At 55.2% G+C, this 15890-nt stretch overlaps 1 protein-coding gene across 4 annotated transcripts in view; it reads left to right on the forward strand.

Annotated features, from left to right (window-relative positions):
• Window positions 1-285: 285 nt before the first annotated feature.
• MACROD1 (mono-ADP ribosylhydrolase 1) overlaps window positions 286-15890 on the forward strand; it is a 170341-nt gene continuing 154736 nt past the window's right edge. For 2 of the 4 annotated variants that reach the window (XM_024255640.3, XM_054525736.2), the window contains exon 1: window positions 288-758. In XM_024255640.3, the coding sequence (XP_024111408.2) occupies window positions 467-758 (292 nt within the window). In that variant the 5' untranslated portion in view covers window positions 288-466. Of the gene's footprint in view, window positions 759-15890 lie in introns of all 4 variants that reach the window. The other 2 variants (XM_054525738.2, XM_024255642.3) reach the window with 2 other exon arrangements.

The following is a 15890-nucleotide window of genomic DNA, read 5'->3' on the forward strand; positions in this document are numbered from 1 at the left end:
AGCTCGATACGCAGCGGCCGGCGCGCCTGCTCCGCCGTGGAGCCGAGCGGCAGAGGGGCCCGGGGCTGCGTGGAAGGCCCGGGGGCTTCAGCCCGTGCCGGTGAAGCCGACCCTCAGCCAACCAGAAAATTAGAGGCGGCCGAGGTCTTGCGGAGGGGAGGCGCCTGGCGGCCACGGGAGAAGTCGGAAAGGCTCAGGCGTGGCTCCATCCGCGACACTGGGAGCCCGGGCGGGCGGGCGCGCACGTGTGTATACGAGTGCATGGGCCCATCCGGCGGCCCGGACTACAAGTTCCAGGGTGCCCAGCGGCGCTCCCGGGTTTTCTGGCCGCGCCGCCCGCTGGCTCCGAGCAGGTCGCCGCTGGCTGGCAGTCGCCACCCGGTCCCAGAGTAAATAAGGGAGAGACACTCCCGAGCGCCGTAAATAGAGTCCAAGTGGGCGGAGAGCCGTCCCGCGCCTCCCGCTCATGTCTCTGCAGAGCCGACTGTCCGGCCGCCTGGCACAGCTGCGCGCGGCGGGGCAGCTGCTGGTCCCCCCGCTCCCCCGCCACTTGGCGGGTGCCACGAGGACCCGCAGCAGCACGTGCGGTCCCCCGGCGTTCCTGGGCGTGTTCGGCCGCCGCGCGCAGACCTCGGCGGGAGTTGGGGCGTGGGGGGCGGCGGCGGTGGGGCGGACAGCCGGGGTGCGCACTTGGGCCCCCCTGGCCATGGCGGCGAAGGTGGACCTGAGCACCTCCACCGACTGGAAGGAGGCGAAATGTAAGTGTAAGCACGAGGGGGCGCGAGGGAGAGGGCGGCCTCACGTGGAGCTTCCCGGCTGGGCAGCCCCCAACGAGCGAGCAGCCCCTTCCACCCGAGAGACCTGGGGAAGTTGAGGCCCCATCTGCCCTGGAACGGACCCCTCCTCCCCATTCACAGCCACCCCCGCCCCCCCGCGTGTTCCCAGCCCCACAGAACAATTCACTCCAGACCAGGTCCAAGTGTCCACGCAGGGGGCAGCGTGAGGAAGGCGGCCTTCCTTACCCCACTGGAATGGGTCACAGGGCACCCCAGAGATTGTGCAGGACCTACCAACTTCCTCCCCTGTGCAGGAGGAAAACTGAGGCTGAGTGCCACAGCTGGCTTCCCCAAGGTCACTCGGAGCTGGTAGCAAAGTGGAGGTTATGATCCCGGACTCTCCAAACTTTGCACAGTGTGGTTCTTAAGTGCTCGGGAATGGGCTGAGGGAACAGCTCCGGGGCTGGCGTCCCACCTGGTGGGGCACGTAACCTCACAGAGTGACCTTCCTGGGCTGGCCTGTCCTGCTTCCACCCCACCCCAAGCCCGCACTCTGATGCCTTCCTGGGCACGTGGTCTGGCGCCCTTTTCCCCTTCTTGCTGGCCTCTGGCCACTTGTGAGCAGTTTGCTCATGCCAGGAACAGAGGTTAGAGGAGCAGGGCAGAGGTGGGGTCTTGTCCCTGTGACAACTGATGACACCCCTCAAGAATCACACCACTTCCTCTTGCTCCTGGAGGGGGCATGAGTCCGGGGCCTGGGGAGGGAGAGAACCTGAGCTGCCGCTACTGAGCCCCAAATAGCCCTGCCGGGCACCCAGCTGCCCCTGCCTTTCAGGGCCTGCCTCCTGGGATCCTGTGACTCTTCCCGGCTGGATCCCCTTTCAAAAGTGCAGGAAAGTGGCTAATTGGCTGGGCCTCCATGGTGGAGTAGGTGCGGCCTCCCTGCAGGGCAGGCAGGATGGAGGGTCCTGCGGTGTTAGGGGTGAAGAGAAGATGGCTTTCTCGGGACCAGAGGTGGAAATCAAAATGATTTACTCCTGACATGAATTGCGTGGCCTGCGCCAGGATCTAAAAGTGACGGCAGAAAGCACCGACTTTAGTCCGTGAGCAGATGGAGAACTTGTCAGGCCCTTGCCCCAGAACAGTAGGAGGAGTTGGGGGCTGGCAGAGACCCCTGGAGGGGGAGCCACTGTCGCCACAGAGACCCCTGCTCCCCTGAGCACTCTCTCAGAGGACAACAACCCAGGAGGGTGGGAAAGAGCTACGGAGACAAGGCGCCCAGGCACCTGCTCGAGGGCTGCTGCTGTTTTTAGGATCCAGCCCCCACAACCCCATTCCTTGGTGCCAGGAAAGCAGCCGGACCTTGTGATGGGGTTGGGGTTCCCGGGCTGCTGTGTTGTCACTGGGGTCTCCCTCTTTGCTTCGAGCTGGGATTTCCAATCATGTAGCAAACCATTATTGAACACCCTCTAGGTGGCCAGGCTGGGGACTCAGACATGTGTCAGATAGGCAAGGGCCCTGCCCTCATGGAGCTTGTAATCTGGTGTGAGGATTACAGAGCATCTATTGTAAAGAATGTGTTCTAGCAGCTGAGACAAGGCTGGGTAACCTCAGTGCTGTGAAGACACCGTAGCAGATGGGGCCACCTGAGCTGGGGAGATCAGAGGAGGCGTCTCAGGGGTGGTGGCCTGAGAAGAGGCATCCAGCTGGGGAATGATATTCCAGACCCGTTATTGAGTGACAGTGGGCCAGGCCCAAGGAGTGGGGCTGGTCTGGGGCTCTGCCTGCTACTGAAGCCACAGTTAGAGGGACGCTTTTGGGGGTGAGATGTGGAGATCCCCCAATAGTTATCTATTTCTGTGTAACAAAACACCCCGAACCTTAGTGACGTAAAACAGCAAACCTGCGTTCTCTCCGTCTCTTGAGGGTCAGGAAACTGAGAGAAGCTTAGCTGGGTGGTTCTAGCTCAGGGTCTCCCTCCCCTGAGGCCAGATGGGACTTGGTTAGGGCCGGAGGATGGGCTTCCTAAACAGCTCCCTCCCGTAAAATGGCATTTGGTGAGAGGCCTCAGTTTGTCACTTTGGGGCCTCTCCATGGGGCTGCTTGAGTGTCTCACATGGGATAGATGTGCTAAGCCTTTCCCCCAGAGCATGTGCTCCACGAGAGGGATCATGAGGAGACCCCGATGGAGCCACAGTGCCTTCTTTGTGACCTTGTCTTCAAAGTCTCTCCTGCTTTATTCTAGGGGTTAGAATCGAGTCAGGGAGTCTGGCCATACTCCAGGAGAGGGAAATTAGGCTCCATCTCTTGAAAGAAAGAATCTCAAAGAATTTGAAGGTGTGTTTTTATTTTCTTAAAAAAATTTTTTTTGAGACAGAGTTTCATTTTTTTTGTCCAGGCTGGAGTGCGGTGGTGTGATGTCACTGCAACCTCTGCCTCCCGGGTTCAAGTGATTCTCCTGCCTCAGCCTCCTGAGTAGCTGGGATTACAGGCACCCGCCACCATATCCGGCTAATTTTTTGTTTGTTTGTTTGTTTTGTTTTGTTTTGTTTTTAGATGAAGACTCATTCTGTTGCCCAGGCTGGAGTGCAGTGGTGTGATCTCAGCTCACTGCAACCTCCGCCTCCGGGGTTCAAGCAATTTTCCTGCCTCAGCCTCCCCAGTAGCTGGGATTACAGGCGCGTGCCATCACGCCCGGCTAATTTTTTTGTGTTTTTGGTGGAGATAGGATTTCACCGTGTTAGCCAGGATGGTCTGGATCTCCGGACCTCGTGATCTGCCCGTCTCGGCCTCCCGGAGTGCTTGGGTTACAGGCGTGAGCCACTGGGCCTGGCCAATTTTCTTAATTTTTTTTTTTTTTGAGATAGAGTCTTGCTCTGTCGCCCAGGCTGGAGTGCAGTGGCACGATCTCGGCTCACTGCAAGCTCCGCCTCCCGGGTTCATGCCATTCTCATGTCTCAGCCTCCCGAGTAGCTGGGATTACAGGTGCCCATGACCAAGCGCAGGTAATTTTTTGTATTTTTAGTAGAGACGGGGTTTCACCGTGTTAGCCAGGATGGTCTCGATCTCCTGACCTCGTGATCTGCCCGCCTCAGCCTCCCAAAGTGCTGGGATTACAGGCATGAGCCACTGTGCCCGGCCAAAATTTTTAAAATTAATTTAAATTGTTTTTGAGACAGGGTCTTGCTCTGTTGCTCAGGCTGAAGTGCAGTGGTGTAATCATAGCTAGCTGCACCCTTCAACTGCTGAGCTCAGTGATCCTCCTGCCTCAGCCACCTGAGTAGTTGGAAGTACAGGCGCGCATCACCATGTGCAACTAATTTTTTTTTCTTTTGAGACAAGGTCTGTTGCCCATGCTGGAGTGCAGTTGTGAGATCTCAGCTCACTGCATCCTCAACCTCTTGGGCTCAAGCGATCCTCCCACCTCAGTCTCCCGAGTAGCTGGAACTACAGGCATACGCCACCACGCCTAGCTAATTTTTTGTGTTTTTTGGAGAGACAGAGTTTTGACATGTTGCCCAGGCTGGTCTCAGAGTTCTAAGCTCAAGCAATCTACTCACCTCGGCCAAAGTGCTGAGGTTACAGGTGTGAGCCATGGGCTGCTAATGTTTTAAAGCCTTTATTGTAGAGACTGGGTTTCACCATGTTGCCCAGGCTGGTCTCAAACTCCTGGCCTCAAGCAGTCCGCCCACCTCAGCCTCCCAAAATGCTGGCATTACAGGTGTGAGCCACTGTGCCTGGCCAAGTGTATTTTTTAAGCCATCACATTACGGGAGATCTGGGGGGCTGCCCCAGCTGGACTCTGCCTTTGATTAGGGTCTGAGCCGTGGCCCTTGAAAACCGCTACACTTTTCATCGTTACATTCAAATCACACTTTCAGCCAAGTTACATTTGACAGTCAAGTGCCACAAGTGTAGAGATCTTCAGTGCACAGTGTATGCAACTGTGCAGCCACTACTTGGGTCAAAAGGTAGAGCATTGCCATCACGCCAGAAGTCGCCTCTTTTCACTTGGTACTGTCTGGAGCTAATCACTCTTGTGATATCTGTTCATTTTGTCTCTTCTTGAAGTCTAACCCCTTTTACTCAATATCCGGCCAGTTCGTCCACGCTATTGGATGTGGCAATGGTTCCCTCTTTTTCATTGCTGTATGGTGTTCCAGCATATGAATGTACCACAGCTTGTTTCCCACTCTTTTGTTGTTTTGTTTGGTTTTGTTTTTTGAGATGGAGTCTTGCTCTGTCACCCAGGCTGGAGTGTAGTGGCACGATCCTGGCTAACTGCAACCTCTGTTTCCTGAGTTCAAGCGATTCTCCTGCCTCAGCCTCCAGAGTTGCTGGGATTACAGGCACCCGCCACCACGCCTGGCTAATTTTTGTATTTTAATAGAGACAGAGTTTCACCATGTTGGCCAGGCTGGTCTCAAAATACTGACCTCAGGTGGTCTACCTGCCTCGGCCTCCCAAAGTGCTGGGATTACAAGCGTGAGCCACCATCCTGGCCCCCACTCTTTTGTTGATAGGCATTTGAGTGTCTTGTGAATAAAGCTGTGCTGAACATTTTTTTTTTTATTTTTTAGATAGGGTCTCATTCTGTTGCCCAGGCTGGAGTGCAGTGGTGCAATCACAGCTCACTGCAGCCTCCAACTTCTGGGCTCAAACCATCCTCCCACCTCAGCCTCCTGAGTAGCTGGGACTATAGGCATGTGCCACCATCCCTGACTAATGTTTTTAAAAATGTTTTGCAGAGACAGGGTCTCATTATGTTGCCCCAGGCTGGTCTCGAACTCCTGGGCTCAAGTGATCCTCCCACCTCCACCTGCAGAAGTGCTAACCGCTGAGATTACAGATGTGTGCCACTGTGCCTGGCTTCCTGAACATTCTCTCCATGTCTTTGATGGACATGTGCTCTCATTTCAGGGCTGTACCTAGATAGGCCTCCAAATACTTGTCTGCCTGAGAGGATCCTCTCTCAAAGCCTGGCACATAGTAACCAAACTCACAAGAGACTGACGTATAGGTCAGAAGGCATATGTGCAGTTCGTGGTGGGGAAATATAATGGCAGTGGGTCTGAAAACTCAGGTGTGCCTGAGCAGAGCCTCCTCTCACTATGGGAAAGCCTCACGGAAGCCAAATTGTAATCTTAGGATTGCTCAGAGCATGCGATCTCATCCAGGGCTGGTTAAGTGATTTTGGAAGCCTTGCCCTGGGCAAGGCAGGTAAGCTTCCCTGCTTGAGAAGGGTCAGCGCACCCACAAGGATCCCCTTCCCCGGGCATTTGCTCGGTATTTCCATCTATATGCAGTGCTGAGTGCCTGCTCTGGACCCATGTAAGGATGCCCAGCCCCATGGCCCAGCTTGTCCTCCAAGCTGATGGCCAAATTCGGCTTCCCCCTGGACACTCCTTTTCTTTTCTTTTCTTTTTTTTTTTTTTTGCAAGTAGTCATTTTTATTTATTCCAACAGCTTTGGAATTTGCAGGAATCTTTGCGTATTTGACCAACAAGTCCACATAACTCCTCTGCTCTCTCTGTTGGATAAAACATGTAGTTCTTTTAAACTTGGAGCCATGGAATGATCTTTATAATTTTCTTGAGAGAAAAATGTCTTAAGGCCATTTTTTGGGGAAGTATCCCAATTCAGTCCTGGTTCACTTATGACCACCTTGGAGCTCATCTTCCTAGATTTCTGCTTCACTCTAGCTTACAGTTCACAGCTGCCTGGCTGCAAAGGCTCCAAGAGGCAGGATCCCTCCAGAACTTACTCAGCTCATGGTCCGTGGCGGCTCTTGCTCAGGCCGTAGCCACACACCACACACGCTCCACCCCACTCCTCACATCGTCGCGCGTGCCCGGGAAAGACCATATTTAAAGGATCGACACTCCTTTTCTTTACCTCCAGGCTGACGCTCATTTCCATGGGCCCATTCTCCCTCTAGGTATGAACATACCTTCAGGCTGGATCTTCCTGGCTGGGAGACTTTCAGTCTTTTGGGGACACTTCAGCAGTGTCTGATTTTACTAGCCAGGGGTTACTTTCTCTAATTTATTTTTATTTATTTGTTTTTTTATTTTTTTTTGAGACCAAGTTTCGCTCTTGTTGCCCAGGCTGGAGTGCAGTGGCGCGATCTCGGCTCACCGCAACCTCCACCTCCTGGGTTCAGGCAATTCTCCTGCCTCAGCCTCACACGTAGCTGGGATTACAGGCATGCGCCACCACGCCTGGCTAATTTTGTATTTTTAGTAGAGACGGGGTTTCTCCATGTTGGTCAGGCTGGTCTCAAACTCCTAACCTCAGGTGATCCGCCCGCCTCGGCCTCCCGAAGTGCTGGAATTACAGGAGTGAGCCACCGTGCCTGGCCTGTTTATTTATTTATTTGAGACAGGGTCTCACTTTGTTGCCCAGGCTGGAGTGCAGTGGTGGTATCTTGGCTCACTGCAGCCTCCGCCACCCAGACTCCAGCAATCCTCCCACCTCAGCTTCCCGAGTAGCTGGGATTACAGGTGTGTGCCACTACACCGGCTAATTTTTGTATTATTATTTTTATTTTATTTTTTTCTGAGACGGAGACTCGCTCTGTCACCCAGGCTGGAGTGCAATGGTGCAATCTCGGCTCACTGCAACCTCCGCCTCCTGGGTTCAAGCGATTCTCTTGCCTCAGCCTCCTGAGTAGCTGGGATTACAGGCCTATGCCACCACACCGGCTAATTTTTGTATTTTTAGTAGAGACAGGGTTTCACCATGTTGTTCAGGCTGGTCTCGAACTCCTGACCTCGTGATCCACCTGCCTCAGCCTCCCAAAGTGCTGGAATTACAGGTGTGAGCCTCTGCACCCGGCCTAATTTTTCTATTTTTTGCAGAGATGGGGTTTTGCAATGTTGGCGAGGCTGTTCTTGAACTCATGAGCTCAAGCAATCCACCCACCTCAGCCTCCCAAGTGCTGGGATTACAGGCGTGAGTCACTGTGCCCGCCCTACTTTCTCTAATTTAATACCCTCAGTTTTGAGGCACTTCTTTATCCCCCGGGAGTGCCTTTTCATCAGAAGATCATGGAAACACCCTCACTGTAAAGGCAGTTGGGCATGAAGGACTTACGGTTGGGCCCTTGTCAGTATCTGGCGCTGTGTCATCACAGGAAGGGCCTGGCTTTGGGTCCTTGTTCCAACGCCCCCTGCAGGCAGAGCTGTGAGCCACAAAGAGCAGGGACATTGTTGTCGTCAGATGTGGAGACGTGCTACTGCTTCCTTGCTCTCCAAGCCTCAGTTTCCTCATCTATAAAATGGGACCAATGGCACCTGCTTGGAGGTTGTGCTGGGATCACATTAGAAACCACTTTGGGCCAGGCGTGGTGGCTCACGCCTGTAACCCCAGCACTTTAGGTGCCAAGGTGGGAGGATTGCTAGAGCCCAGGAGTTCGAGACCAGCTTGGGCAACATATCAAGACCTTGTCTCTCCTAAAAATAAAAAAAAGAAAAGAAACCATTTTACATACCATGGCCCAGAATGGGTCCCAGCGGCCTCCCCTTCCTTGTCACCCCTCAGGTCCTCAGGCCTGTCTCCTCTGTCTGCTCTGTGCTGGCTGTGGTGACACTGGGCGCTTGTAGGCTTGTCTCACGTGCTGGGGCCCTGAGCCTGTACAGCCTAGGCCATCCTCTCCTTGGTGACTCAAGGTGGGGCTGCTACTCTCCAGCCTCACACCACACTGTGCAGAAGCCAGGGCTAATTTCAGCCGCCGTGGGGTTTCATCCAGAGTGGATGGCTTATCTGATTTGACTGCAGCACTGGCAAATTTTCCAGGTACTCCTGGGAGTCGGGGGGCTTCTCCCACCTGTCTTCTGGGGACGCAGCCTTGTCAGTGCCCTGGTGTGGGCAGAGACAAGGGGGCAGGGGAGAGGAGAGGGGCTCCAAGGTGCTGCGTGCTCCGTCTCCCCTTTGCTTGAGCTGTGGCCTTTGACAAGACCCTGCTCTTGCGGGCCAGTGAGCGCAGGCGATTAATGCCCCTGCCACCGAGTCTAAATGCCGCCGCATTCTGGGAGCCCAGCCTTTATCAGCGCTGCCCACCTGGCATTCTCTCTGAGAGGAGCCCCACCTTGGCGCCAGAGCCTGCCCTCACCTCTCTGAACACCATCTTGCAAAGTGCCATAGAGACACTTCTTAAAACACATCATTGAATTCCCGTTCGCCTGCTGCACTTTATGGTTCTGGCGGAGCCTGCTTCCTCCTGCTCGGCTTTCGTGCCTGGGAGCCGCTGGAAGCTTCGTCCGGGGTCAGGCCTCTCCATCAAAATTTACTGCAGACATCTTTTTACAACACCTGTCTCACTGAGCTGTGAAATACTCTTGCCTCTTCAAAAATGAAAGAAAATGAAAATGCATGTTTTACATCTTTATAGAAAATAAAATAAAACTCACTTGTGCTTTAAGTCTGCATTTGTCCTTCTTACAGGAGGAGGTGGGAAATGTTAGAAATTCATGGGGCAAGGCCGGGCGCGGTGGCTCACGCCTGTAATCCCAGCACTTTTGGAGGCTGAGGCGGGTGGATCATCTGAGGTCAGGAGTTCACAACCAGCTTGGGCAACATCGTGAAACCCTGTCTCTACTAAAAATACAAAAAATTAGCTGGGTGTGGTGGTGCGTGCCTGTAATCCCAGCTACTCAGGAGGCTGAGGCATGAGAATCACTTGAACCCAGGAGGCAGAGGTTGCAGTGAGCTGAGATCGCGCCACTGCACTCCATCCTGGGTGACAGAGTGAGACTCTGTCTCAAAAAAAATAAAAAAAATCACAGAAATGCGTGGGGCATGTTCCTGGCTTAAGGCCCCTGTTTCTCCTCCAGGGGGAACGAAGAGGGGCCTGGCGGGCGAGGATTGCCGATAGAGGACACGGAGGTGAGATGCTGAATGGGCGCGGTTGGCCTTTTCTTTCCCCATAAATCAGAAACCAGTGCAGTGTGTAGCTCTTTGGGGATCAGCCAGGCCACAGCCTTCTTCTGGTGGTGAGGACAGACATGCTGTCTGGCATGCTGGCCTTCTGAGGTGTGCACTTGGGTCCATAGACTAGAAGGGACAGGCTGACAGATGTCCTCAAGGTCGGTGCCCAGCCGGCTGGTGGCAGAGCCAGCATGCTGTCTCTGGGAAGTGGAGCCATCCTGCGGGCTTTGCTGGAGAGAAGGGGCTGTGTGGGCTGTGGGTCACTCAGACCAGGCCACCATGCTTAGGGAGCACAGCGTGGGAGCAAGTCCAGGTTCCTCTCACTTGTGTGTGACTGGGGGAAGGTCACTCTGCCTCTTCTCTAGAACAAGGTGGTGGCATCTGCCAGATGATATCTGCTAGGGCACCTGAGGTGTCTCTGGTCACCCTGGTCTAGTTCCATGGGATTCCCAGGGCCTGCCCAGCCAGAGACGCGTCAGCAAGGCCTCTGGGGTCCGTCCGGGTCCCAGCCCACCAGACCCGCCAGCATCACGGTGGGTACCTGACTTTCTGGCCACAGGTCCAGCCGTCTGAGAGTGCCCACACAGTGGCATGCCAAGGCCTCGCAGTGGGGAGGTCACAGTTGCACAAGGTGGCAAATATGGGGACTCAAATTATTTATTTAGAGACAAGGTCTCACTCTATTGTGCAGTCTGGAGCGCAGTGGCACAATCACAGCTCACTGCAGCCTTGACCTCCCAGGCTGAAGTGATCCTCCTGCCTCAGCCTCCCAGGCAGTTGGGACTACAGGCACACATCCACCATGCTCAGCTGATTTTTTTGTTTTTTTTTTTGAGATGGAGTTTTGCTCTTGTTGCCCAGGCTGGAATGCAATGGTGTGATCTCGGCTCACCGCAACCTCTGCCTCCCAGGTTCAAGCGATTCTCCTGCCTCAGCCCCCTGAGTAGCTGGGATTACAGGCATGTGCCACCACACCTGACTAATTTTGTATTTTTAGTAGAGACGGGGTTTCACCATGTTGGCCAGGTTGGTCTCAAACTCCTGACGTCAGGTGATCCACCTGTCTCGGCCTCCCAAAGTGCTGGGATTACAGGTGTGAGCCACCATGCCCGGCCGCTCAGCTGATTTTTTGTATTTTTTTGGTAGAGATGGGGTTGCTCCATGTTGTCCAGGCTGGTCTCGAACTCCTGGGCTCAGGTGATTGGCTTGCCTTGGCCTCCCCAAGTGCTGGGGACCGAAATAATTAGAAAAGCTCCTCTGGCTGCTGTGTCCCCAGGTTGGAAAAAAAAGTTCTCCACAACTTTGTCTTGTTTGCTTTGTTCTCTTTGGGCATTATTTCGCCACCAGGAAGGAGTGAGTGTGTCTGGCGTGTAGACCGCACTTTGCAGCGCACAGCCACCTTCTCCTTTGACCCTCCCAGCAAGCCTGGGTGTTAGCAAGGGAAGGCCTGCCTTGTCCCTATTCCAGAGATGGGAAAACCAAGGCTTCAGACTGAGCATGGTGTTGGGAGGTCATGAGCCCAAACCTGGCGGGACCTATAACAGCAGAAAAGGTGCAGCCTGGGTCTAGGCCGGCTGCCACCAGCATCTGTCCATCCTCAGACGGGGAGGCAGACCTGGAGAGACCGACTGGCCTCACTTTCTCCACCCAAATGCTCTCTTTTTTTTGTTTTTTAATTAGGGGATCATGTCTGGCTCCCTCTTACCTCTGGGCTTTTGCACATACTGTTCCCTCTGCCTGGAAGACTCTGTTCTTAGCAAACTCGCCCTCAACCTTTGGTCTTGGCTCATTTATTCCTCAGCGCGCCCCTCAGCCACCCTCAGGTGCCCACGCGCCGTGCCAGGTGGTGGGAATCCAACGGCAAACACAACAGATCGCCTATGGAACCTACAGGTCAAGATGGCCAAGATCAAGAAAGGGGGCTGGCGCCGTGGCTCACGCCTGTAATCCCAGCACTTTGGGAGGCTGACACGGGTGGATTGCTTGAGGTCAGGAGTTCAAGTCCAGCCTGGCCAACATGGTGAAACCCCATCTCTATTAAAATACAAAAATTAGTTGGGCGTGGTGGCGCACTCGTGTAATCCCAGCTACTAGGGAGGCTGAGGCAGGAGAATTGCTTGAATCCAGGAGTGTAGGTTGCAGTGAGCCAAGATCGTGCCACTGCACTCCAGCCTGGGCGACAGACTGAGAGTCCGTCTCAAAAAAAATAAATAAAAGAATAAGTGTAAACAAAAGCAAACTATCCCATATCCTGCAGAGCACAGCAGGTACAAAGGGCCTGGGGCAGGAAGCACCCTGGCTGTTTGGGGAACTGGTGTAGTGGGGAATGCAGCATTGGGAGTGAGGTAGGAGAGAGGCCAGAGGACCGGCGTTTGAATGCAGTTTTGAACAGAGGAGGGATGGCACCTGATTTATGTTCCCAGGATCCATGGCTGCCGGTCAAGGAACAGATGGGGATGAGATGCACACGGGGATCAGCTGGGAGTTGGGAGCATCTGTTGGGATCTAGGGAGCCATGAGGAACGCTTCGCCCTGGGGGGTGAGAGGAAGGCTTTATTTCTAGGGTGTCACGGGGATCAATCCAACAGGGCTGTGGCTGGATGGGATGTAGGCAGGAAGAGGATGGAAAGGGAGGGACCCCTGGTGCAGGGCCCTGAGTAAAAAAGGGGGAAGAATGGAGGAACAAAAAAATGACGTTTTGGGGGAAAGAGTCAAACATTCTGTTTTGCATGCCTGGGCTTTGGGGAATGAGAGCAGGCAGGCGCTGTGGGGGTCAGAGGATCAGAAGAGAGTGGAGGGACAGCCCCGGAGATTGCTCGCTTAAAGAGGGTTTTGAATCTGTGCAACTGATTAGAAAACCTAGGGAGGAAAGCAGCAAGGACACTTCCTGTCCACAGGGAAGGCGGGGGGGGGGGGGGGGGGCGGGGGCTGCGGTATGGGGTGTGCTGACCTTGACCTTGACCTTGTTGGAAGGAGGGACCAGACTGGGTGGACTGAAGGGAGCATGGGAGGGAGGAAGTGGAGACAGCGGAGGAGGGGGCAGCTGCAGGGGCATGGAATGTGGGCATTGAGGGAGGGGACGGGATTATTTGAGGGCAGGCAGGACAGCCTGGTGGAGGGGGACCTGCAGCAGCGAGTCCTCTGGGAGGTGGGCCTGGCAGGTGGCAGCGCTGGCAGGAGGGACCTTCATGCCCAATGACCTGAGGGAGGGAGGACAAGGTGCGGGCAGGTGGTGGAGGTGCCCGGCTCGGTGGGGGAGGACAGCAGCTGGAGGAGGAGTGGGGGCAGCTGGGGAGAGGGGGGAAGGTGGGGTCCCCTGCCAAAGCAGCAGCTGAGTGGCCAGGCTGACAGATCCCCCATGGGGGAGGTGAAAAATTTAGAGGCAGCTTTCTGCTTGGTGGTGGGATTTCTTCCAGTGATTTACAGCCCCTGGGACCAACCAGAGAAATTGGGATCACTTCCTCCCTGAAGCTTTCTGGCCTCCCCTCTTCTTGGTCAGGCTCCAGGACCTCACCTTGGTGAAGGTGAGGATGCTTGATAAATATTTATTAACTGACTTATTGGCATTTGAGCTGCCAATGAGAGGTGCAGAGCCCGGATGGAGTGGCCTCTCCTCCCTGGCCTGTTCTTTGCCCCTGATAGGTGGTACCGGCTGCCAGCAGCTCAGCCCTCTGCCACGTGCCAGGCTAGCCTGGTCCACTTCCTGTGAAATGCAGGAGGTAGCTTCCCACAGCCTCATTATACAGAAGAGGACAGCGGAGACTTGGGAATGCTCCTTCCAGATGCCAGCGTCCCCTACCCCCACACAAAGAAAGGAGTCTTCAGATGGGAGCCCCTGGCCTGCTCCTCAGGTCATGCTGGGGCCACGTGCCCAGCAGGGAGGCTGGCCTCTTGAAAAGGGGGGGCAGGGAATGGGCTGTGAGAAGCGAGGGACGCTAGTGATGGAGGGGCCAGCAGAGGTACCCTTGGCCCCTTAGAAAGAAGGCACATGGCGCCCGGGCGCAGTGGCTCACGCCTGTAATCCCAGCACTTTGGGAGGCCGACGTGGGTGGATCACGAGGTCAGGAGATCGAGACCATCCTGGCTAACACGGTGAAACCCCATCTCTACTAAAAATGCAAAAAATTAGCCAGACGTGGTGGCACGCGCCTGTAGTCCCGGCTACTTGGGGGGCTGAGGCAGGAGAATCCTGGGAGGGGAGGTTGCAGTGAGTTGAGATCATGCCCTGGACTCTAGCCTGGGCGACAAAGCAAGACTCTGTCTCAAAAGAAAAAAAAAAAAAGAAGGCACATGGTACACTCTTTTTTTGGCAGAGTCTTGCTGTGTTGCCTAGGCTGGAGTGCAGTGGCATGATCTCAGCTCACTGCAACCTCCGCCTCCCGGGTTCAAGTGATTCTCCTGGCTCAGCCTCCTGAGTAGCTGGGATTACAGGTGCCCACAACCACGGCCAGCTATTTTTTGTAATTTCAGTAGAGACGGGGTTTCACTATGTTGGCCAGGCTGTTCTCGAACTCCTGACCTCAGGTGATCCGCCCGCCTCGGCCTCCCAAAGTGCTGGGATTACAGGCATGAGCCACTGTGCCTGGCCAGGTGAAAGCATTTTCAATCTGGTTATAGCACCCCTGGGATGAAGTCAGTTCCCCACCTCTGTCACCCCACAAACAATTTTATTCCCCTGCGACCTTGTACGTGCTGTTCCTACTGCCAAACACCCTTTCCACCCTGGATACTTCCCACACCTCTTCCTAGTCTCTGTTGAGCCTGCGCCGCCGCCCTGCCTGCTCAGGGTTCCCCAGGGAACTCCTCTGCCAGCCCCTGAGTGTCTCATAATGCGTCTCAGAATTGGAATTGCTTGACTAAATCGCCTGGACCAGCTTCGTCTCCCCAGCTGGGTTGTAGATTCACGAGGGCCAGGGCCAGGTCAGCCCACTCAATGCATCCCTGGCACTGAATGCAGGACCTACTTGTGCCCAAACATGTTTATGGAAGAGGGGGCAGAAGTGGCTGCCAGGAAAGGTGGCTCTGGCTTGAGCAGCAGTTGGGGATGACCAGGGGTGGGCCTAGCCTTTTGTGATGACCCCACCTTTGCATCCAGCAGGGACTCTGGACTGGGCCCTTGCGTGAGTTCTGTCATCTAATGCTCTCAGCATCCTTGGGCTGTTATCACCACTGCCAGCAGTGGTTAGATGAGGAGATGGAGGCCTGGATGATGAAGTGACTCTGGCTGGGAAAACACCCAGCTGTGTGAGGGTGGCCTCCCAACCTCCCTGAGCATTTGTGGAGGGACCTACCCGTCCCCCTCACCACCATGTGCATAGAAGCTTCCAGGCTGCAATCTTTCCTTTCTTACCACCCCCTCTAATTGCTCTCCCGCCTCTACATACTTTTTGATGCTTTTTGAGTTTCTCAATTGTAGCCTTTGCTGTTTGCCGTGGGGGCTGCCCCATCCCGGGAGCCTGTGGTCCAGGGTGCCAGGCTGGGCTGAGAGCCTGGGTGTGCAGGTGGCCTCGGGCCAGCAGGGGGAGCCCGCGAGCTGCGAGCCTCGCCCGGCGCAGTCGGGGCGGGCCCTTCTGAGACGGTTTCCAAGTTTGTGTGCCTGGTGCAACCCCCAAGGGAAGGCGGAGCCCATGGGACAGTGCCCAGGCAAGAGGAGCCGGCCAGGGTGGACCCAGAGTCCGTGAGCGGGTGAGGGGTGCCTGGCTCCTCACTCAAGTCCCTGCTGTGTGAGGGTGGCCTCCCAAACTCCCTGAGCCCTGGTTTCCGCATCTAAAATGGGAACGATTCCAGCCCCATTGGTCATGCTGGGAGCCCTCAGCCGCTGCTGGGGGGATGTTGGGGACAGGTGCCAGGTCTGCTTGGTCCTGCAGCTCCTGGAGGAGGACAGCTGTCCCGCTGCCTGCATGTAGTGACAGTGAGGGCAGAACTGACTGGCGGTGGGACTGATGGATAATGTCACTGGCTGAGTGCTGCCAACCGGCTTGGCCTTAGTGTGTGGGAGGAAGCTCAGAGCTGTTCCGCAGGGGATGTCTTCACCCCCGTTCTAATCAGGGAGAAACGGGGGACCCAGAGAGATGTGGACGCTGCTGGAAAGTGGCAGAGCTGAATTCATCGCAACCCAGGTCTGCGATGCCTGAGCCAGTCCCTCAGCCTCCCCAGATCTCAGTTTCCCTCCCTGAACAAAGAAAG

Source organism: Pongo abelii, chromosome 9, assembly GCF_028885655.2.
Source record: "Pongo abelii isolate AG06213 chromosome 9, NHGRI_mPonAbe1-v2.0_pri, whole genome shotgun sequence".
In the NCBI taxonomy this organism is placed as follows: domain Eukaryota; kingdom Metazoa; phylum Chordata; class Mammalia; order Primates; family Hominidae; genus Pongo; species Pongo abelii.